The sequence below is a fragment of the Mytilus trossulus genome, chromosome 3 (assembly GCF_036588685.1).
Source record: "Mytilus trossulus isolate FHL-02 chromosome 3, PNRI_Mtr1.1.1.hap1, whole genome shotgun sequence".
Lineage (NCBI taxonomy): Eukaryota > Metazoa > Mollusca > Bivalvia > Mytilida > Mytilidae > Mytilus > Mytilus trossulus.
Window position 1 is genome coordinate 9,102,873 of NC_086375.1, and position 24,756 is coordinate 9,127,628.

The following is a 24,756-nucleotide window of genomic DNA, read 5'->3' on the forward strand; positions in this document are numbered from 1 at the left end:
CATATGTGTATTAGTTCGAGATAAATAATAAACTTTGAATGGTTTTGTTAACCTTGGGATCGTAAATTTAGTTCGACTCAACCGAAATTTCGACACATCCAATTTCGACTCATCAGGAGTCGAATTACATACGTTTATATGGAACAAAGTTCGGGACCACGTGAAAACTTCGACTCATCCGAAATTTCGAGTCAACCGAGTTCGAGACAACGAGAGTTAACTGTATAACCATGATAACAGACAAATGGAGATCTAATGCAAAAGCATAAAAAGTGCCAGTTTATCTGAGTATAAATTTACATGTTGTGTTGTGTGCAATACATTTTAAGCTTGTATGGTGTAGCAGACTTGTTGATATTCAAAACTTAAGTTTAATCAACAGCATGAAAGAAAGTTAATCTTCAATTATTGGGAATAAGCAGCTCACCAGTATTCTGTCCTGAAGTAAATATTTTTGTTTTATAATCTTACAAATTATTTTTTAAAGGAAATATATTCATGGTGTTGAAGGGGATTTTAGACAAGGTGTTTTCATCATTTATCATGTTTATGTTTTATTGTTTTCAAAGGCAACTTTTTCATCAAAGATAAATTTTATACAAAACACATTGCTCTGGTGGCAGGACATATTTATAGATTTCTGAAAAATGTGAAACAAGCAATAACTACATCAGCATGAATATTTCAACACTTATCTGTCATTTGAATCACAAATGATGCCATGATTTATGACTTGTTACCATTCTAATATGGTATCAGTGAAGGCCATACAATAACCTGTAATTTTCATTACTTTGTTGTCTATCTTTAATCACACCATTTCACCTTTTTTAATATAATTATAGAAAAAATATGTTGTTGTAGTATTTTTAAATACCTCACTATTTAGCTACTTTTATTCACGGTCGCGAAACACGTGACTTGCTTGTGATCAGTTTCACGGAAAAATGGCGCCGGTCTGAATAAACAAGTTCGCTTGGAGGCAAATTTTGAACGTAAGTATTTACATATCATCGTTTTCATACTATAGGACCCCCTCATCATATGCGGCGTTTTGTTCCGAATATTTTGATGCCCATTAAGTTATATTTCACTGTTGGTTTCATAGAGAACATTCACAGAATATTTCAGATCTGCCAAAGATTGATCAGGATTGTGTACACGATATGGCCGTAAACTCACTATAAATCCACTTATGTATCTTATTTTCGCCAATCGTGTACAGAAACTTGCCCACATTTACTTATTCATTCATACAAACTAGCGTCAGTGTATATTTTTGACATTTTTGTCAGCTGAACGCAATAATATTTTTTTTTTCAAAAAATGATCAGTATCCACGGTATGAACATTACATGATCGGTTCCACGGTATGAATCTGAATCGATATAATAATTATATATAAGATCCCATAAACGTTTTTTTATGGACAGGAAATACATGCAAAAAATAATTTATAATTTTATGCAAAAGTAGTACTGCCTGACGCATAGGAAACTCCGCCCTTTTTATCTAAGATTTTTTATGCATGCCGCTTAGATAAAAAGGGCGGAGTTTCCTTAACTTAAGTGTTTACTAAGGAAATTCTTAACTTAAGTAGCTTTATGCATACGGGCCCTGTTTTTTTTCCGCATGACGGGACCTATAGTAAGATAAAAATATCTGAATTAGAATTTATTACCAATGTTATTTCTACTGATCGGGCGGCCGGAGCTAGGTTTTAATTTGCATAAGGACAGTCTATTTGGAGATATGTGTGATAAGGATGATTGCCGTTATAACTAGATATCATTGAGATGGGAGCCTTCTCTGTGGGCCCCGCTGTCAATAACGCGGGGTAAATAAGTTGTATGGATAATCTGATATGAAGCATTATTTGAAGTTATTACTAAAGTCTCATGTGTGATATTAATCTAAGATTTTAAGTTAAAACTGATAAATATTCTCAACTTACTTTCATAGTATAATAGTGATATGACTGCATGATGTGAACTCATTGTTGACTACTCTAAGGTGACTTCTGGATATATGGATTAATGTTTGAACAATATGTTTAAAGGTGCTGCCCAATTGATATTTGTCACATATTTTTAGAATTATGCCTTCAATATATTATGACCCACCAAGTATAATGTATGAAATATTAACGGTTCTCGAGAGGTAGAGCGGACACAATTTGTTAAGAACAACGAACGGATGGACAGACCAACGGACTGACCTTTGACTTAGGATGCATACATTATGACACATTCTCTGGTGTTGGTTAATATATATGTTTAGTTGAAAATGTTTGTCAGATATAAAGTATGAAATAATAACAGCTGTCCTCTCAAAATATAGTGTGGATCAAATTTGTTACAATGGACAGACCAACAGACAAACAGACCTTTGACCTAGTAAGTGGTACATACATCATGACACACCCTCTGGTGTTGGTTAAAATGGATGTCAAGTATAATATTTGAAATCATAACGGTTATCTAGATATGGAGCGGACATGATCTTCATCACAGGACAAGGGGTTGTCAGCTGAAACCAAAGTTTTTGACCTTGACCTTTGACCTAAGAAATTGTACATACATCATGACACACCCTCTGGTATTGGTTAATTATCATGTTAAGTATTAGGTATAAAATCATCACGGTTATCTAGATATGGAGCGGACACTATCTTCACCAAAGGACAAGGGTTGTCAACTGAAACCAAAGCTTTTGACCCTGGCCTTTGACCTAGGAAGTTGTACATACATCATGACACACCCTCTGGTGTTGGTTAAAATGGATATCACGTATAAACTTTGAAATCATACCGGTTCTCAAGACATAGAGCGGACACGATCTTCACCACATAACACAGGGTTGTCAACTGAAACCAAAGTTTTTTTACCTTGACCTTTGACCTAGGAAGTTGTACATACATCATGACACACCCTCTGGTGGTGGTTTATAAAAATGTAAAGTATAAAGTATGACATAATGGTTCTCTAGATATGGAGCGGACACGAAAGTGTTACGGACGGACGGACAGACTGATCACTATAGGGCGACCCGCCTTTTAGGCGGGGCCCTAATTATTACTGATTTCTAATCACCTATCAGTGTCATGAAAGGAATTTACAAAGAATTACTGTACACTTCATTGATGAGTTTATCCTATCTATAGATGGACTGGTTTATTGTGGAGCGAACAGGTTAAACTCCGCCCAGTCAAGTGAAATAAACTGAGTAATAACTGTGTCGAAAAAAAGGAAATGTTGTTTCCAAATAGGGTCGAAAATATATTGTAGAAGTCTGATAGAAAGTATATTATTGATGCGTCAGGCAGTACTACTTTTGCATAAAATTATAAATTATTTTCTGCATGTATTTCCTGTCCATAAAAAAACGTTTATGGGATCTTATATATAATTATTATATCGATTCAGATTCATACCGTGGAACCGATCATGTAATGTTCATACCGTGGATACTGATCATTTTTTGAAAAAAAAAATATTATTGCGTTCAGCTGACAAAAATGTCAAAAATATACACTGACGCTAGTTTGTATGAATGAATAAGTAAATGTGGGCAAGTTTCTGTACACGATTGGCGAAAATAAGATACATAAGTGGATTTATAGTGAGTTTACGGCCATATCGTGTACACAATCCTGATCAATCTTTGGCAGATCTGAAATATTCTGTGAATGTTCTCTATGAAACCAACAGTGAAATATAACTTAATGGGCATCAAAATATTCGGAACAAAACGCCGCATATGATGAGGGGGTCCTATAGTATGAAAACGATGATATGTAAATACTTACATTCAAAATTTGCCTCCAAGCGAACTTGTTTATTCAGACCGGCGCCATTTTTCCGTGAAACTGATCACAAGCAAGTCACGTGTTTCGCGACCGTGTTATTGCTCACACAGATTCAGATATAGACAACTTACTGAACTGTTTTTAAAACTTTAAACAGTTCAAAGGGCTCAAGATTAACTGTTCAAAGTAACTAAATATTGTCTTTCCCAAAAATACATTTCTTTAGCTGCTTTCAGCAACACCTTCAGAATTGTGGTTCCAAAATGCTTTTCAACGTGCTACTTGATTTTGCCATTTAAATTTCACGATTCCATCATTGCTGATGAGTCTTTTGAAGAGCAGATGCATATTTGATGTGAAAAATTTTAAGCCTGCTATTTTTTCTGATTTTTTTTGTGTATGACTAAATGAGGAGTTAAGACACTCACCTGGCCAGTCAATATAAGCTCCCAGGTTAGTGGCCTGTCTTTTTATCCATTCCACTTCCTTCTCAAGCTGTTTGATTTTAATACCATCTTTATTCTGTACAAGGACGGCAGCCATTAATGACCAAGGGGAAATAACCATATGTTCCTGATGGAGTAACAGTACTTTATAACCTAAATTTTGTATAAGTTTATTTTCGTCATCTGAAAGGCTAGCAATATACCTGGAAAAATAAAAGTTAAAGACATTTGATGAAAATTTAGAAAATTTAAGAGGAATACACCTATCAATAAAAGTTACGTTAAATTTTGACGTCATAAAAGAAAATGTATGACTCATTCAATGCAAAAAATAATTGTTGTTTAACCTTAATAGTTCAAGTGTCACAAAATCTGAGGTCAACTGTCTCCGACTATAAGGTCTTTTATAACTGATATATGGGTTAAATAAATTGAAATACTGAGTAGGTACCTGTATAAAAACTCTTAATGAACTGAGGTCAATTGTCATCAAAACTGAGGAAATTTGATGTATTTGCTTGATTAATACTGTGCCACATAAAATGAAAAATATTTTGTGTTTTTTGTATTTTTTCACTTTTTTATGTTTAATGAAGGTAAATAAGTGTATTGCATTCTTTCTGTGTTTGCAAAGATGCTGATAACGTATTGACATAACATTATTCATATTTTGTCTGGAAAAAGCCATATTGTCCTTAAACTTGGACCAAACAATAATTCTATCTTCCAAATGCCATTCTTAATACTTGTGACTAACTGATGACACCATACAAACAGAAATATTCAATAAAATTCACCTTGTCTATTGGTCAAAATGGAGAATTTTGAAACACAATGGGGATATGAATGTTAAATCAGGACCAAGCTATTGGGTGCTTTAGCCTTACCCTTCACAGATGTTTTTTTATAAAATATACATGTCTTGATGCATTAACTAATGAATTTAAAAGATCAAAGAAAATTTAATGCACATCTCACTTTTAACTTTTTTCGTTCTATCATATTTAATTACACTTCTATGAACAAGTTTACCTGGGTGCTAAACTATGCACACTTCTATCTACTTTTCCATCTGTATATTTTCTAATTGACAGAGGCTCACCAAAATGTACATGTACATTTCCAAAATCTTCTGACAATAAATTTCTAGCTTTGAATAAACCCTACAATTAAAGAAAAGGTGAATTAGTGAATATTAATTCTGTAAGATAGTGCATGCTTTTGATATATTGTCAGTTTTGCTTGTTATAGGAAAAGACATAATTATATATTTACACAACCAACAGTGCATAGCAAATACATTTTTGTGGATAGTTGTCTCATTGGCAATCATAAAATTGAGAAAGGACATGGTGAATATGTCAAAGCGACAACCACCCGACCATAGAGCAAACAACAGCCGAAGGCAACCAATGGGTCTTCAATGTAGCGAGAATTCCCGCACCCGTAGGTGTCCTTCAGCTGGCCCCTAAAAATATGCATAATAGTACAGTGATAATGGACGTCATACTAAACTCCGAATTATACACAAGAAACTAAAATTTAAAATCATACAAGACAAACAAAGGCCAGAGGCTCCTGACTTGGGACAGGCGCAAAATTGCGGCGGGGTTAAACATGTTTATGAGATCTCAACCCTCCCCCTACACCTCTAGCCAATGTAGAAAAATAAAAGAATAACAATACGCACATTAAAATTCAGTTCAAGAGAAGTCAGAGTCCGATGTCAAAAGATGTAACAAAAGAAAATAAATACCACATCTTCTTTTTTATATTGTAGTTTTTTTTGCAATTATCTTATTACTTGACTTGCATATTTATTTTCTATACAAGCTGTTACTTGACTTGCCGGTTAATATATATTTATCGTATGACTTGGCTTGTGCCCGTTGCTTTTGTAAATATCTTGTTACTGATGAATAGTACAGGTATTTTGTTAATTTCTTTATGCTTGTACAGTCATTTTGTGTAAATTTAGTCACTTGACTTTGTAAAGATCTTGTTACTTGACTTTGTAAAGATCTTGTTACTTGACTTTGTAAAGATCTTGTTACTTGACTTTGTAAAGATCTTGTTACTTAACTTTGTAAAGATCTTGTTACTTGACTTTGTAAAGATCTTGTTACTTGACTTTGTAAAGATCTTGTTACTTGACTTGTACATCTATTTTGAGCAACTTGTCACTTTAACTTTACAACACCAGACATTTCGTACAGTTACATTGAATATTTATCATGACTTTGCTTATACAGTAAGTTTAAAATTGAGAATGGAAATGGGAAATGTATGAAAGAGACAACAACCCGACCATAGAAAAACAACAGCAGAAGGTCACCAACAGGTCTTCGATGTAACGAGAAATTCCCGGTAGGCGTCCTTCAGCTGGCCCCCCAAAAATATATATATCTTGTATATATCTTGTACTTACAGATGTAGACTCTTTAGGCTTAGGTACACCTAATATTTCATAAGCATACAAAGCTTCTTCTAAAATCTTGTCATAACTTATACTAATTGGTATAACCATGATATCTGGTATGTGGGCTTTAAAATAGGGTTCTAGTGATGCAGATAACATTCCTGAAATAAAAGTTTACTAAATTTGTTAATTTTTCTAATGATGGCACAGTTGGGGCAATATGCGCAATTGTTCCTCCAAAGGCCGTAATGGTAACGTTTTCTTCTGTTGCTCAGCCCACATCGTAAACTTGTATATGTATGATGGCTTGTTTCGAAGCTAAGACATTTTTACATATGTGGTTAAATTTTCGGGGTGCGAAGTGTGATTCATTTTTCCGTAATTTAGCAAACCCCAGGTATCCTTTTGCGATGTGGCTCCTCATGATAAAAAATCCCATTTTTAACACAATAACTTCCTTGAAATTTTAATACTTTGAACACATTTAATAGCTCCATGGTTTTTACACATTTATTCTGTGTTCCCTTACTTTCTAAATTAACACTAATGGTTCAGCTCAGTCATTTGTTTATCATAGAAATGTGACAAATATCACTACACAGAGATTTTTGTGTTCCTCATTTCAAGGGGCATTAGGGGTATTGTCCCAGTTGAAATAGTTTTGTCACAGTCTCTAATACATCAGATTTGCTTTTGCAAGAACTTTCTCTTTAAATATTATTAAAAAAAAAATAAGATCTGCGCAAGTTTTCCCCTGTAGCTGAATAAGCATCAGAATCTTTTTCATTTTCTCATAGATGCCAACCCCCTTATGACACAATCAGTAACAAACTATCAAATTTTCCGTATTATTGAAAAGTTTTCAGTAATCATTCATAAACGTGCATTTACCAATAAAAAATACTGACAAGTGGTTGCAAAGTGATGAGCACTAAAATTTGTTGTTTAACATGTTGTCTGTAGTATGTATTCCATTCATTAATTGTTCAGATGTTCTATATCTATTGACTCATATTTTTTGTTTTCTCAAGGAGGAGTAGAGAAAGGAAGGGGGAAAGCTACTTCATAAAATGCAAGTTTGCCTTTTTGGAAGTGAGTTAGTTACCCATCAATAGGTTGATAACTCCTGAGAAACCGAACATTACATTGGCGATTTCCAAATACTGGACCAGGACGGAAAAGTAATGATAAAAAATCGTGTTTTACAAAATTGAACAGAGATAATTGGGAATCCATAACTATTCCACTTTGATCGTAATAGCGTAGTTTTTATTGCAAAATCGGAAAAACTACGGAAAAATCGTAATGGTTGGTATCTATGTTTTCTGGCTTTGAAAAAGCATGTGGTTGGTGAAGAAAAATCTCTAAAAGGTATCTCAAAGATCCGAAAGAGATTGTCACTATTTTGTTTGTTTGTAAAAAGTACTGTTTATGAGTTCATTATTGAAAAGAATAAACAAATACATGTTTATACTACATTCACATTAATTACATGATAATTAAATAGGTATGAAAAGTATAAAGAACCATTATTCAACTCACAAGTTTGTCTGTGGCAATTTTGATTAATTGACATTAACTTTTATCAATCATCGACGTCAACAAACAGAATATGCACAACAGCTTTCAAATTGCTTCGTACATTTGCATTTGTGGTAAGATTCACTTATGAGGATGCAATAAAATTTGTTTTGCAGTGCAACAAACCACTGACAAATTATTTGAAAAACAGCAGGTCAGGACTAAAAAAATATTTTTTTCAAATGAGGATAGATTAAAGAGTTAGATTCCTCAAAAACTAAATAGTTAGTTGATATATATGATAAGTATAATTTGTATCTAAAAGATTCAACATGTTCAATGGTTCACAACAATATTCTTCAATAATCAACTGACTACCATAAACTAAAACATAGAAAGTGAAAGCAGATCAAATTTAGATTACTAAAATCATATTTTCTCATCTAATGGGTTGCTGCGAACTTGACGTTTACTGAAATGTGGAGGCTACAAAAGAAATATTCAAACTTGAAAACCAGCTGACAACTACTTGCCAAAAAATGACATTTAGTTCATTTTTAAAACATACCAAATTTTGGAGCATATGACTTTGACGTTCTGCTTCTGGTTCCCTCGACATAGAATTCTATAGGATGATCTCCATTGACCAGCTGTGACTGGACATATTCTGTAAATACTGCCCAGTATAACATGTCATCTCCAAAACTTCTCCGAATATAAAATGCACCACTGTTTCTCAACAGCCATCCAAAAAACTTCATACCCATAAAATCTGAAACAAATACACTATTTTGTATAAACTGGTATATTTTATTTACAGTGAAAATTTTGAGTACATATTTTAGTTGAACATTGAAAAAGAAAAAGAATATTGAATTATATTCAATGATGTATAACTCAAGTTAGTTTATAAAATAAATATATTTGCTAAGGCTGTGTTATAATTTTTACATGATATCATACAAGTGTTTTTAGCCATGTAAATTAAAAGAGTGTGGTATATTTATCAATTTACTTAAAGCTGTTTTATTATTTTTCTCATTTAAATTGTGTTTAATTTTTTTCCTTGTGACAAAATAATTTTTAAATATTTTCCTACGTAAATCTACAAACCCATAGCAGCAGCAATAACAGGCAGTGGAAGATCGTAGGAATAGAACACATATGACATCAAAAGAAAGTCAAAATAACTTCTATGGGTAGGCATCAATAGAACTGGGTATTCTACTAACATCTCTCTGACCTGATAATAAAGAAAAGTATGTTAACATATCTTTTATGGCTGGCATCAGTAATAGGGGGTATTCTTTCAGCATCCCCCCCTTGAAAATAGAAATAAATCATTCTATTTTTACCTAGGTAACATGTACATCTAATAAGACTATTTTGACAGTAACATCAATTCATTTTTATCTATTTTTAATAGCCTTCGCTTTTTTTTTAAGATTCCAACATACAGCACTTAGAAGTTCTCAACTATTTGTTTCATTTTTAAAATAACATAATAATAGATGCCTATCCTTTCTGTTTCATTGTTATTGGTATTAACCCATTCTTTTTCATGATATTGTGATTGTTTTCATGCATGTTTTTGGTAAATTCTAATGCAATTCTTTTGTATCAACAATTTTCATTGGACATTGATAAATCAGACCTGCCAACTTTTGAAAATATCCATGGGGGATTTAGCGTGCGACAAGATTTTTAAGGGTTACAATTTTAGCTACTTTTCTGTGAGCATTGTTTTTTACTACTAAAATAGTCTTTTTTTGTTGGTCGGGTTGTTGTCTCTTTGACACATTCCCCATTTCCATTCTCAATTTTATTATTAAGTTCTCTTCCAGTGTTCTCCCTAGGCCCTTAAAGGACCACGGGCCCACGATGTATAATTTTCTGCCGCGGTGGTATCGTTCTTGCCGCGATGTATAATTTTTTTCCGTGGTGCTATAGTTTTCGGTAAAAAAATCGTATGAAAATCGGTAAAGTTTCAGATGACTTCAACTTTACATCAAAATTGACCAGTTCTAACCAGTTTAATCCAGTATTGACAAGTAGATTGTTTACACCATGTGATCGATTTACCTGTTTAGGTTAACCTTGATGATTGGATTTAATCGATGTACATGATTCTTTTGTGTTTTAATTAATTAAGAGATCATAATTTTAATAACAGACTTGTGAGGGACAAGCAGACATTTGTTAATGAACCCTATGACGCCAGTCTCAAGTCAAAACAATTTGCCTTTTAGGAATTAATTGTGGAGTTACTTCCCCTGATTTTGCTAATTACAAATAAATGCTCCTCACATATAATTTCTCATTGCAAATAAAAATAAAGTACAAATTGAATGCAAAATTATTTAAGAATGTTACATTAAGGATAAAAACATTCTTAGAACATACCAACAAAAATGTTTTGCAAATTATTTTTGATAATCATACCATTATTGATGCACAGTCATATTATGATAAATAGGTATTTTTAATGAGACTGAAAATGTTTCACTGGCAACAGGTTTAAAAGCCTACTGCCACATCTTTAATGCATTTAAAAAACATATTTAAAGTACTCTCCAAGTCTGTAACAAAGTATTAATCATATAAACAAATTTGATATTGTCTAAAATAATCAGGTCTAAAACTATGGAAAAATAATTTTTAATTTACTGAAGGTTCTGTACCAAAATCTTGTTCAAAGTTCATTGTTATGGGGAATGTGTAGTGTAACTACAAGTATCGGGACAAAATGGCTTGATCAAAATATAAGAAGTGACTTTAGCTTAAAGACTAATTGTGCTTTCTTTATTTATTCTTCAAAGATATTAAAGTATACAAACTGTTATTGATTTACTTTTTCTACCAATAATTTTCTGACCCAAAGTCCTACAACACAGTACCACAGTAAACAAAACAAAGGCAAACAGGTAATGACAAAAAGTAACAAGAAAAAAAATAAGCGACACAACGCGACACAAAATACTGTAAAATTCATTTCGTCACGCGTTACCCTGGTGCTATCCAAAAATCCTGGGGAGAACACTGTCTTCTTTTTTCTTTTGGTATACTAATGATGAGCTTATAGGCCTTGATTTCTTTTATTTGCATGATTCTTGTACTATTATATTATAAAATTGACAATATAACTGAAGAATAGAGAAAATGGCATTAAAATTAAGGATTCAAAGTAGAGACTAACCCCCCCTTTTCCCCCCTCCAAAGACCTTCTCATCTATGAACCTTGACTCAAAACACCTAAAACTAAAGTAAGAAGGATGAAGACATATTTTGATTTAGTCTTACTCTCATGGTCTTATCAGTATCAATGAGAAAATTGATACAATTTTGAGTTATCTTTCTTTATATTCAGAGGTGCTCTTACCGGCGGAGGCTTAAACAGTAACACAGTAGAAGTGTATACAAAATGGCGTCGATTTTAAATCAACAGACACACGATGTCTGGTTTCAAAAATTAAACAGATTTCAAGATAAACGATGTTTTCTTGAGTGTTCATTACAGTTCTCATCTTTAAAATTAATTATGATTTCCCTGTTGAACTACAGCAAATATGCAAATTGTGCTTGTATGATGAATTGATTAAAATTGAAAGGCTGTTTGACCAAATTTGTTTATAAAAATTAATTTTGAGAACTGTTACGACCCATTAGGTAATCTGATTACATACAACCACTAATTATGACACCTGTTGTGACTGTTGATTAGCGTAGGGTCATTAACTTGTCATAATATATCCCCAGGTAAAATGATTGATTTTTTAAAATTGATCAGAAAAACTTCAAAATCAGTAAACAATACTTTTTTCAGGTATATTTGTTAAAAATCGGGATTTTGACTAATTTTATGATCCCGATATCGGGATTCGGATTGAGGGGTAAAAATCGGGATAATACCACGAAAATCGGGATAGTTGGCAGGTCTGATAAATGTTTTGAAGGGGTAAATTTCACGTTTTACCAGTCCACTTTGCGTCGCTAGGTAAACTCAATTTGTGACAATAAAATCTAAGTTTTTACGAAGACCAAGCTTTAAATACAATACAGTTATCTCCTAATTTTACTTTCCTATCACATACAAAATAATACATTTTTCTCCTGATTATGTGATAGAAAAACAAGTACTGTAAATTCAGAAATTATTGCATGCATTTTAATATTATTGCGATTTTGTCAGTTTAGACTTAAATGCGATTTTAATTTTTACGATTTTGAGAAAAATCCTGTTTAATCCATATAAAATATATCAAAATGTGAGTTTAAATTATTGCGTTTACAACTCTGTCGCATTTTTTCGCAATAATAAAAACCTCGCAATAATTTCTAAATTTTTAGTATTCTACCTTTTGTATTCCTTCTGTATTGACATAAACTCTTTTGAACAGTGATTTTAAAACTTTGACGAGAAACATTGCAAATCCTCGAATGGCTCCCATGCTCAGATTGTGGGACATTTCCTGCATAACTTCTTCCGCCTGCTTCCATACCTCTTCAATGGGTAATCCACTTTCTGAACAAACCTGGAAGATAAAAAAGATTGACCACAATAACATTAAATTGAAGAAGTTCTGACATTATTACAAATATCAATCTATACATTATATGTCTGGTCTTTTTTGTTGGTTTGGCAAAAGAAAGTCAGTTTTATCTCCACATGTTCATTGTTTTTGTTGTACAGCCTTTTACCTTGCAATTGCATTTTAATATACAGTGAAATGTTTGTTAAGAGTAAATTTTGCACTGTTTAAATGGCTACCCTTCTGTTGATAAATTGTCATAGCAAAAAATTATTCACATGTAAATTATGCACAATAAGGTTTCTCCGTGGCCAAGTCTATTAAGTAGTTAAATTGCTTCATTTGCCAGTCAACACTGAGTTAGCACCCAGCATGTGGCAGGTCTGTTTGAATACAATCTTAAATGACTAAAATGATCAGATGAAAGTTGGTGGAACTTCTTATGCATCCTGTCTTTCACAACCAATAAAGAAAAGGTTGCCACGATATAACCAAAAGTACTGAATTTTGTGTAAAAGTAACACAAACATTTCAAACAATTACACTAAAACAGAAAATACCTTTTCAACAGCATATTTGACACGATCACTATGCATAACATGTTTTCTGATCTCATCGGGTGTTCTTGGTTTGTTGTACTTATATTTTGGTTCTTCTCTCGTCCTAAATGACCAAACAACATCACTTGAATGTCTTCTGTCCTCCAAAATATCTTCATAAATGTCTTTCTGTCGAGCAGACACTAGCCTGGGATTATCTGTAAATGAAGACAATTTTTAAAACACTCAACAGAAAACATTGTGGTATACATGTATCTTAATATACATAATACTTTATAATATATGTCCAGTGATGGACTATCTCAAATTGAGGTATAATCTATCGATTAATGGTTATTTCTGACCTTTTTACATTGCCATGTTTAATCTGTCCCGTTTTACCATATTTTGTACATAAGTTTCTTGACAGATACTGCATATTAACAACAATGTCTTGGATTTCAGGCCACGCTAATATAGCCAGGAACAAAATAGCAGACTAGTTTGTGAAAGAGGCTGAAAAAAGGTCTTATTACTAAATGGCAAATAAGTTAACAATGTTGGATGTAAGAAGAGAAGTGCAATCAAGTTGTCTACAATACAGAAATGGCTAAGTGGGCCAATCTGGTTAAGTACCTATTGTTGGGCTGTTGTTCAACTTTATAACCTAACATTAAATAGGATGAATGTTGTAAGAACTAGTTCTTTCTTCTGTTGTACTGTTGCACTACTGGTGCCAGGTTAGAGGAGGGTTTGGATCCCACAAACATATTTAAACCCACCACATTCTTAATGTACAAAATGTATGTGCTTATCCCAAGTCAGTAGCCTGTAAATCAGTGGTTATTGTTTGATAATGTGTTACATATTTGTTTTTCGTATATTTTTTGTACATAAATTAGGTTCAATGTTGGTTTTCTCGTTTGAATTGTGTTACATTTGTCATTTGAGGCCTTTTATTGCCAACTATGCAGTATGGGCTTTGCTTATTGTTAAAGGCTGTATGGTGACCTATAGTCGATAATTTATGTAATATGTTCTCTTGTGGAGAGTTGTCTTATTGGCAATCATACCACTGTTACATCTACTTTTTTTTTTATAATTATTGAGATGGATGCCATCTATATGGGCCCTCTGTGAATAATGTGTGCTAAAAAAAATTGTATCTTTACATTAGGATATGGGGTTGTCAACTGAAACCAAAGTTATTGACCTAGGAATTTGTATATACATTATAACATACTCTCTGGTGTAGGTTAATATTAACTTTAAAATCATAACCATTCTCAAGATAAAGTGGACACAACCATATATCAACTGAAACCAGTTTTTGACCTTGACCTTTGACCTAGTAAGTTGTAAAAATATTATGACACAGCCTCTGGAGTTGGTTAATATCCATATCAAGTATATAGTATGAAATGATAACAGTTGCCTAGATATTGAGCAGACACAATTTGTGACCAATGGACAGACAGAAGGATCACTCACGGCCAAGGCCCTTATTAAAATCTCAGTGATTGTCATTGTGCAGAATAAACTAGAAATAATGGTTGTTCTATAAGTACTTAATGACAATTCCCTATTGACAGCAATGCTGATTGTCAATTTTGAAAATTCAATTTGCCAAATAATTTGTACAATATAGAATTATAGTTTTCCAACCACTCACTAAACATTGGAATGGAAGTGACAGCTCCCCTAAAGGCACACATGACGTTCACTAAAACCAGAGTTTTTGATGGAAATGCATCAAACCAGAAAGTTGTCTATTGGTACAAAAATGTATTTTTGTAAAAAAAAAATTAATAGCAATTCATTATCCAAAACATGATTACAAATTATTTACATTAATTTTTTTTTGTCAGAGTCCTTATTCCTTATTAAACAATAGAAAGAAAAAAAAACGATTTAGCAATGCACTTACCATGACACAAAAAAAAACCATCAGAATCTCACTTTATTTAGAAACAATAAAAACAATTAATATGGGGACGAAGTCCCCAATTACGGTAGAAAAATCAATACAAAAAAAAAAAAAAAAAAAAAAATCGGGAAAATTTCCCGAATTTTTCATTGTACTAATGAACTCAAAATCGTTAACTTTTTTTTTCAGATCTACTTCCTGTTCCAGTTTTCCCCGCAATTGCGCATATATCTGTCTTGTTTGCATGAGACTTTGAAATAAAAAATATATTTATCAGTCTAGTAAAATATAAGATTGGATCTCAATACAAATTCAAATTTAATAATTGTTTGATATGATAAAAACGTTACCTGATGAAAGAGTTTTTTTTGTTTACATCGAATATGACGTCATAACTTAAAGAACGTCACAGCTAATTCCCTAACAACAGAACCAAAATCGGGAACGTTACGTACGGTATTTCAGTTTCTTTTATCAACATGATAAAAAGAAATACATACAGACTTCGTTCCCATTTACAGGTTATGCCTGCCTCATATTACACTTATAGCAATACACTAAGTGACTTACCAAAACTCGATTACAAACCATCAGAGACATATGGTATTATATGTCTCTGAAACCATCAAACACAAAACCAATAAAAATTGGACGGAAACTTGATGGGTGCGAATGGACTTTGGGTGCGAACGTGTAGGGAGCAAAAATGAAAGAGGGCAATGTGAGTGGGTGCGAACGTGATTGGGTGCAAACAGACCAGGATTCATTTGACTTGTGATAACTGTCAATTTCCTTCAAATGTCATGAAGTACTACATCAGTACATCATCAACATGTATAACTTGTAGGATCATGAATTATGACCAAAATAAATAAGAGAATAACATGATGAATGTGAAATACAAAATTTTCCTTTGATACCTTGTTTAATCCACGAATTCCTTGACTGGTCTGACATATTTGAGGTTAGTTAATGGTCTTGCTTCCTTCAGTACGAATTCCAAAGTTCTGCAAATGTTGTTGGTGCTTTTTCTGGTTCTCTGTAAATAAACTTTCAGCATAACACTAGGACAAATAGTAAACCGGAATACAGTTCTACCGGTGGCGTGATCGATCAGGGTTAATATTTTACTTATTTCTGTAATCGAAATGCCTAACTTTAAAACACAATCAATACTTGGATGACTAAAAAGCGATTTACGACTATATTAAATAAAAATTATTACAAACTATTTACTGAAAATACTGTTTTTGTCATTATATTATGTTTTAAACACGACTCTAGCATTAAAATAATATTAATCAAAAGTTTGAACTTGATTAATGTGGTACCGAGTGATGTCGTAAAATGAAATTCGTCTGCACCTGAACAGGTGCTTGAAAAACTGACCACTTCATGATAAAATGGCCTTTGATTGCACTGAAACAGACATTAAAAGAATGCTTCTACTCGTTGGAATAATCTTTATCACAATGGACATCACATCCTGCAAACTTTCAAAGAAAAAAGAAAATGTATAAATGAAAACACTTGCCAGTTCCAGGGGCAGTTTACTGTTTGTCTGTTAATACCTCAAATTCAATGCATGGAGTTTCTATACTTACTTAGTTAGTATAGAAAGTCGCTGCTTTAAATAACTATTGTTTCATGCAAACAAATACAATTATGTTATTGACACAAACGCAACAGCACAATAAAGGGGGGATCGTCCTATCGGGACTCTGGGATCGAGTGTTTTTCAGATCAGTATTTCGGGATCCGGGAATTCCTTTTTCGAATTTCGGGACCTCTGGATTTCGTGTTTTTTAAGCCCGGGATTTCAGGATTTCGTATCTGTATCGTTACGTCGAAGGTACCAGTAGTGGCTTTTACTCGACGGGAGAGAGAGCGCCTATTTACGACGTTGGAGAGCTGTTTTGAAGCTCTCAACTGACTTGGCGCACACTACTGCTTCTTCCAGTTGGTTCCAATGAATGACAGTCTTGACAAAGAACGAGTTTTTAAATTGTTCAGTTTTACAGTTTGTAGTATCAATTGCCTTTGAGTTGTTATTAACTGAGTTGGTAACTATGTTTGTGCTCTCAAAGTCTACAAAACATGTCGGTTTGATTGTCCTTTTGGTTTTGCTTTTCACCAAAAATTTGTCAGGTTTGATAGCTGGGACCAAACCCTCAACCACTTTGTACAGAAATACCAGTCTTTGGCTTGTTCTCCTGGACTGTAGATTTTCAAGTTCCAGCACTGTTAGCATTTTGGTGACTGATCCTTCTTCTCTTGATTTATAATCCCCTGTGATGAAACGAGCTGCTCTTCTTTGGATTCTTTCTAATTGGTTGATGTTGTTTGATGTATAAGGGTCCCATACAATTGCCCCATATTCCATCGTAGATCGTACCAATGAAATGTATGCTGTTTTCTTGCAGTCTTTTTGGCAAAATATTAGGTTGCGTCTAAGAAAGCCTAGTGTGGAATTCGCTTTCTTAGTTACATTTGAAATGTGGGTGGTCCATTTCAGATCGTCTGATATCTGTAGTCCCAGGTATGGATTGTGTTTGACCTGTTGGAGTATGTGTCCATCAAGGGTATAGAACTTCTGACTTTTGTTCTTAATGCTCAGGATGTAACATTTCTTTGCATTGAATCGCATACCCCAGTCTTTGGCCCATTTTTATATGGTAATACACAACAAAATTGACATTCTAGAGCTTTAAAATAGCTTTAACTTGTAAAAGCTGTCTACTGTTAAGGTTAATTTAGGTTTTTAAACAAGGAAAGACAGGCTTAGAAGGTATAGTTTTAGAAAATTTACTAAAAAAGGAGAAAATGCACTTTGACATGGCATGTTTCATAAAATCACTTTTTTGTTGCATTTCAGTGTCAACTGCTAACCTTCATAAAATATTTATTTCTGAACCGATTTTCAAAACTAGCAGGCGAAAATGCTCGTTTTAACTAGTAGAAAACAGAAATCAATTTAAAATGGAATTGGGAAAAAAAATGTTAATCCTTAAGGTAGCAATACACAGTTAGAAGTTTAGTTTCACATTATGGCCCCTGTGAATTTTTTAAATATGAAAGTTTTTGTACAATAAAATTGATTTTTAGATAATTGAAGAATAATATAGCCTTCTTAGTGGGTTTATATGAACATTTAGATTGATTTGAACATGTTTTTTAGGCCATTTCAATGATTGACAGTCCGTATTTTCCTATCCGTACCGTTCATAGGTCCATAAATTATTGTAGTGTTTATCAACAAAGATTTTGCGCTCGATCTTTTCAACTCAATTTTATGGAAAAACGAGCAGGAAGACATATGATATTTTTTGGACCACTTGATAGATATAAACCTATGGATTCAGGAAAGGTATCACTGTAATTCATTGAAATTTTCCTTTAGACTAAATTTTGGAGATTTTTGTGACATGTTCACCCCCCTTTTTTGCTCTATTTTGTATCTAAGAAATGTAGATTGTTGCCATGGTTACACCCAAAAGGGATTATATTTCACCCTTATGACCATTAGAAATCAAATCTATGGAAGATTCTCTTTCTACAAGTATATACATGCATAACACACATATAAAGCCTTCTTTGTTAGACAGGAAGGGAAAGAGGGTGTTTAAAAATTATGAGTGTCAATTTTAAGTTTTTCTCCTAACTGTGTATTGCTACCAGAGGAAGAGAAGGGGTCCGAGTACGGTTCCTTGTGGCACTCCTGAGTCCACTGTAGCTTCTTCCGATTCCTCTCCATCAATGACAACCTTCATCCTTCTCTGAGTTAGAAACATTTCTAGCCATTTATTCAGTGGTCCTCTCACACCATATTCGTCTAGTTTGCGTAGGAGTTTGTTGTGTGGCACTGTGTCAAATGCTTTCGAAAAGCCCAGGATAGCAACATCAATTTGGTTTCTAGCATCGTGTGATTTCATGAAGTCGTGCAGTGTGACTAGTAGCTGTGTCTCACACGAGTATCCTGATCTGAATCCATGGTTGAGTGATGTTAGTACCCTGTGCTTGTCTAGATGGTTTAGTATATGTTTACAGATGATATGTTCAAGTATTTTGCATGGCACAGATGTTAGTGATACTGGTCTATAATTTTCTGGTGCATGTTTATCTCCTTTTTTAAAGACGCTCGAGATGTTAGCGTTTAACCAGTCTCTTGGCAGTTCTCCAGTATTTATTGACTTTTGGTATATTATTGAGAGTCCTGGTGCAAGTTGTTTTGAGCACTCCTTAAGGATTCTATTAGGTATACCGTCTGGTCCTGAAGCTTTTGATGGATTTAGTTGCCTCAGTAGTTTTTTAACTCCTTCATGTTTTATTTCGAGGAATGGGTTTGAGTTCTTTATGTGCTTTGTTGTTTTCGGCAATGTTTTGTCGTTGTCCCTTGTGAATACTGATTTAAATTGTTGTATCAGTAATTCTGCCTTCCCTTTACTATCATTCACTAATTGGCCATTGCTTTTCAAAGGTGATACTCCAATGTTGTCTTGTTTCCTAGATTTTATGTACTTCCAAAAAGGTTTTTGATTGTTGTTTTCCAGTCCCTCCATAATGGTGTTGTTGATGTATTCCCATTCAGCTTTACAGACTTGTCTTTTACATCTAGTTTGACCAGTTCTTTGTTCTCTTTGCTTGAAGGTATAGCCTGGTTTTCTTTTTGAACATTTTTCTAATTTTGTGATTTATCCAGGGTAAGCTTGCTTTAGAGCGGATGAGTTTTGATGGTATGTTCTTGTCCAAATTTACATTGAGTTCGTATTTAAATGTGTCCCATAATTCTTGAACTGTGGCATTGTTGTGGTTCATATCCCTGATTTTGTTGGATAATGTATCCAGTTCTTCATGGAGATCTTCCCATTTTGCTTTCGAGTAAATGTAGCATTTACGTGGCTGTTTACTCTGGTAGTGTGATTTTGTATCACAGTCTGTTATGATCATGTTATGGTCAGATATACCTGGAGCATTTGTTGATGTTTTGATTAGTGATGGGTTGGTGGTTAACACTATGTCCAGTAGATTTTCACCTCTTGTTGGTGTTTCATGGATCTGAGTGATTGAGTGTGACATTAGGACTTCAATAAGGGCTTTTTGTATTTCTTTATCTTGTGCGTTTGGGTTTATTGACATTGTGTTCCAATCAATATCTGGACAGTTGAAGTCTCCAGTAAGTATGAAATTGGTATTTTTATTGGAGATCTGGTCTAGTGATTTATCAAGTTCTTTTATATCGTTAATGTTTCTATGAGGCATATAAAATGAGCCTATTGTTAATTCTTTTTGGTCTTTCAGTTGTATTTTCACCCATTCAATCTCGCACTTTGTAACTAGTTCTGGTTTTCTACTGCTACTGCTACTATGTCGTTTTGTACAAGGACAAATACTCCTCCCCCTAGTGTACCCCTATGTGGTATAAGAGTGTCACAAGTATAATCGAGTGAAAAAATTTTATCTTCATTTTCTGGTTAAGTCTGTTTATGTGGTTCCAAGCTGTTGGTTTTTAACTGTGGATGTTATCAGTATAGCTCGTGTTTTTAAGCTTGGGATTTCCGGATCAGGACCCCTTCTACCCTCCCTCACAATAGGGAGGGGGTAGGAGGGGTCCTGATCCCCAAATCCTGGGCTTAAAACATGAAATCCAGTAGTCCCAAATTTAAATCCTGACATCCCGAAATTCCCTGAAAGGGTCTATCCTCAAATCTTGAGCTTAAAAACATCTGATCCCGGAGTCCCGATAAAGGGTCAATCCAGAAATTCAAGCTTTAAAACACCTAATCCCGGAGTCCTGATAAAGGTCCTACCCCTCACAATACCATGAGGGTAGGAATCCCTGCATTGTTAGGTGTTAAACAGTAATTTTTTGCTACTGTGATTTTAAAATTTTATCTTGTTTCTTTAGAGGTCTCAGATTATTATTCATTGCAGTTATTTTTGAAAAAAAAAAAATGAGAAAATGTACATTTCATTGTCATCAACTAAAATTACATCATTTGGAATTCTTCATAAAGGTACCTTCAATACAATCTTCAAATATGCTATGTGCTATTGAGACTATACAAAAGAAATTAAATACAATTCAATAATGAATTGCACTCAGTAACTCACCAGAAATAATGACTTTTTAGGAGAAAACCAGAGTAGCTCTTTAAGCCTCTTGCTGCCAGTTGTTTTTCAAGGTTGCATTTTGTGTGCAAGAAAATATGACAGGTTGACGTCAGATGTCCAACAATGATGTCATTCGATAGACAATCTAATTAAAATTAAATCCTTAAATTGCTCCTGTTCTGATATGTCGCCCACCTTGATGCGCGACATATCAGAACAGAAGCAGTTAAAGGATTTTATTTTAATTAGATTGTTTGATAGATGAGAGCAATTAAAGGATTTAATTTTAATTAGATTGTTCGATAGATGACGTCATGCCAAAATAACTGTTACATAATTTGGGATGCATTGAAGAAAATGTTGACCTGTTTGTTTTTTATTTGAAAAAGATACAGCAAGAGGAGAAGCTTTCTTGAATTAAAACATGGACATCAATGTCCCTCTGGCAGCAAAAGGGTTAATGGCAGTGAACCTAAATGTTGTCTATGCTGTCAAAATCAACCAAACTGTTTATTATTATATAGTAAAGAAACCACGAGGCATTCATTTAAAAACCTGGTTCTATACGTTTGTTTTATTTATAGATATGAATTTGCCTTTTGTATCTGAATGGTGCGAGTGTTCCCTTTTTGGAAAAAAGATTTAAATCCATCTTAAAAATATATATTTTTGTCAGTAATAACTTGTTTCAAGTTTATTTTTTATATTCTGTAGAATGTTCAAAGTTTCTTGGAAGATGAATTGAAGGAAGCAGAAACTAAAGGCAATAAATGTTCTCTGAAGAAGATAAATGTGAAAAGTGTTAACCAAATTAGATGGACTAGAACTGTAAGTACATGTTACCTCTTTTTATTTTGAATAAGTTTAAAACATCATACAAATATCATCATTAGGACTAAGTAATTTTCACACTTGAATTCTGAGAGACATGATTTGTAAACATAGTTCTACAGAATATATAAAGAAGATGATCATCTTTTGATGGTTAAAAAGAAAATACTTTTGCAATATTTATGGCAAAGCATGCTATTTTGCTGTGGTAATCTCATAACAGGTCTTTATAATTGTTCTTAAATTTCTTTAACAAATGGTTTGGTAATATTATTTTCATGAGACAAATTCTACTAAACTTTCATCTTTTCATCAGTTTGTCCATTTCATAAAGTGTTTTTTTTAAAGGAAATAAAAATCAGAGCTTCCTAAAATTTGGAATGTAGCTTCATTTGATCATTCTATACCATGTATACTGTGTGATGCATTTTTAGATTCATCAGTCATCAAATTATCATTTTACCACAGACATGACATACTTTATTGTACTTTTTAGCAGGGTATGATAAATAAGCAAATGTTCATAGTTCCACTGGTTCTATTTTAGGCTAAGGAGGTGATTCCTTGTGCTATCAAGCTCCTAACAGACAACAAGAATGATGGATTTCTATGGTCAGTACTTGGTACTTTGTATGATAATGCAGATAAGTCAACAGATGCAAACTTTTGTTTCAAACAAGCAACCAGAATAACAGGAAAGATAACTCCGTTTATCAAACAATGGAACTATCTGGGTCCTTTTGTCATCGGAAAGACAGAATTTGATGGCGACCCTTTAGAGGCATTTGGGGGAATCTACAATGTATCAAAGTATAGGGAACACAAAAATCAAAAGTTTTACTCAGAATTTTCTCCGGGAGGGGAAATAACATGGCAGGTATATAACCAGAGACAGCCAAAAGATGTGATGAAAATTGCCCCAACCGTGAACTGGAATGAATTAATCAATACATTAAGCTCTATGGGAATCACAGAATGGCAAGGATGGGTTATAGGAGAATTTTCTTTGAATGACAACAGACAAAATGTTGCTTTACAATGTCTTGGCCACCATACTATATATGTTGATGGGATACCAGTCACAGGAGATGTTTACCATAGAAACCAGTTTTACTTTGGCCTTCAACTCAATAGAGGTTTACATTCTATATATGTCAGACTAAGAGGGAAAGTTGGAGCTAATTTGATGTGTAGCCTACAGATTAAACAAGTCCCTTTTGAAATTTTGAATCCTCATTATCTACCAGATATTGTTGATGGGCATGTATTTGGTAAACATATAGCTATACCAGTTGCCAACTACCATTTTTCAAAGTGGATAAAAATATCAAAGATTAAACTAGTTGACCAATCAGATGGCAATGATATGAACTTTGAACTCTTAAACCAAGTTCATATTGCACCAGGTCAGATTCTACCTATAAATATTGTTTTCGAATCGTCAGAGATATTGCCATGTGAAAATATACAATTAAAGCTAAAATTATTGACTTCAGAAGGAAATAGAGATTTTCTAGTGAATTTGAGATGTAGAAAATTAAAGGAGTCTTTTCTGTTTACGTTCCTGGATCATGATGGTTCTGTCCAACATGCTGCAGCAATATATCCACTGAGTAACTGTATGGGAGAATCTTGTCCTGTTCTGTTGACTCTTCATGGGACAACTGTTCCACCACAGAACCAGGCAGATAGCTATAAATATATGGTTGATAAAGAGTTTGTGTATGGGGTTGATGGTGCATGGTTGTTGGCACCTACAAGGTAAAACTACTTTAAAAATAATAAGGGGAGATAATCCAAATAAAACACATTTACTATATACATATTCGTCATGTATGTCCATTAGTTTTATGTGATGCTGAAAATGTGCAATATCAATGCAAATGAATTGAGAGTTTTTTTGTTTGATTTACATTTTTATTGTTATTTTCTCAATATAGTATGTTCTTGCAAGTGTTGAAATACAGTGCAGGGGCGGATCCAGGAATTTATTAGGGGGTGGTCACCTTTTGAAATCTTAAATTTTTTTATTTTTTTTTTATTGGTATCATGAAAATAGTTATAACTATAGAAGACAAAAGTTACACATTATTTATAAAATTGATTCCAATTTCATTTTTCTTGGATGCCTGCGTGCAAATATGTCAACTATAACATCAAGTTCGGTTTGCTTTTATACGTTCATTCATTGCTTTATCAATAAATGTTTGAATATCAGTAGTCCTTTGCTTAATGTTGTCAAGAAAATGTTGAGCTTTTGCTCTAGCTTCAGTATGACTTTTTTGCATGATTTCTCATCATGGCCGAAATGCTAGTTGTACTTGCATGTGCCATACCTGTTAATAGTTTGCATGATAATGTTCCCAAACTATCAACCTCAAACAGAGCACAGTATATGCAGTAAGCTCCTTCTTGTGAAGGTGAGTACACTAGCCCATCATAGCAATTTAGCAAATTCAGCTGTAACAGTCTGTTCTTTCCTGCATATTTTTTATAGGAAAGTTATAGTTTATTCCAGGTTGGAAATGATTTCTTATTAAATTAAATTTCTCTTTGTTTGTTAATTTACGTGTTGGTTGTTTTACAAAACCAATGTCGTTTGTACTTATATGTAAGTTGGGGGTT

The 24,756-nt window shown here is 33.4% G+C and overlaps 2 protein-coding genes across 2 annotated transcripts in view; one reads left to right on the forward strand and one right to left on the reverse strand.

The window, feature by feature from the left end:
* Positions 1-16,275, reverse strand: part of LOC134710104 (dihydroxyacetone phosphate acyltransferase-like) — a 39,524-nt gene extending 23,249 nt beyond the window's left edge. The window contains exons 1-8 of the mRNA XM_063570298.1: positions 16,110-16,275; positions 13,284-13,480; positions 12,550-12,726; positions 9,308-9,437; positions 8,763-8,966; positions 6,683-6,834; positions 5,287-5,417; positions 4,237-4,457 (exon numbers count right to left, since the gene is read on the reverse strand). Of these exons, the coding sequence (XP_063426368.1) occupies positions 4,237-4,457; positions 5,287-5,417; positions 6,683-6,834; positions 8,763-8,966; positions 9,308-9,437; positions 12,550-12,726; positions 13,284-13,480; positions 16,110-16,146 (1,249 nt within the window). The 5' untranslated portion in view covers positions 16,147-16,275. The remainder of the gene's footprint in view (positions 1-4,236; positions 4,458-5,286; positions 5,418-6,682; positions 6,835-8,762; positions 8,967-9,307; positions 9,438-12,549; positions 12,727-13,283; positions 13,481-16,109) is intronic.
* A 255-nt stretch (positions 16,276-16,530) lies between these two features.
* The window catches only part of LOC134709942 (uncharacterized), a 36,209-nt gene continuing 27,983 nt past the window's right edge, over positions 16,531-24,756 (forward strand). The window contains exons 1-3 of the mRNA XM_063570064.1: positions 16,531-16,703; positions 22,015-22,128; positions 22,679-23,892. Of these exons, the coding sequence (XP_063426134.1) occupies positions 16,593-16,703; positions 22,015-22,128; positions 22,679-23,892 (1,439 nt within the window). The 5' untranslated portion in view covers positions 16,531-16,592. The remainder of the gene's footprint in view (positions 16,704-22,014; positions 22,129-22,678; positions 23,893-24,756) is intronic.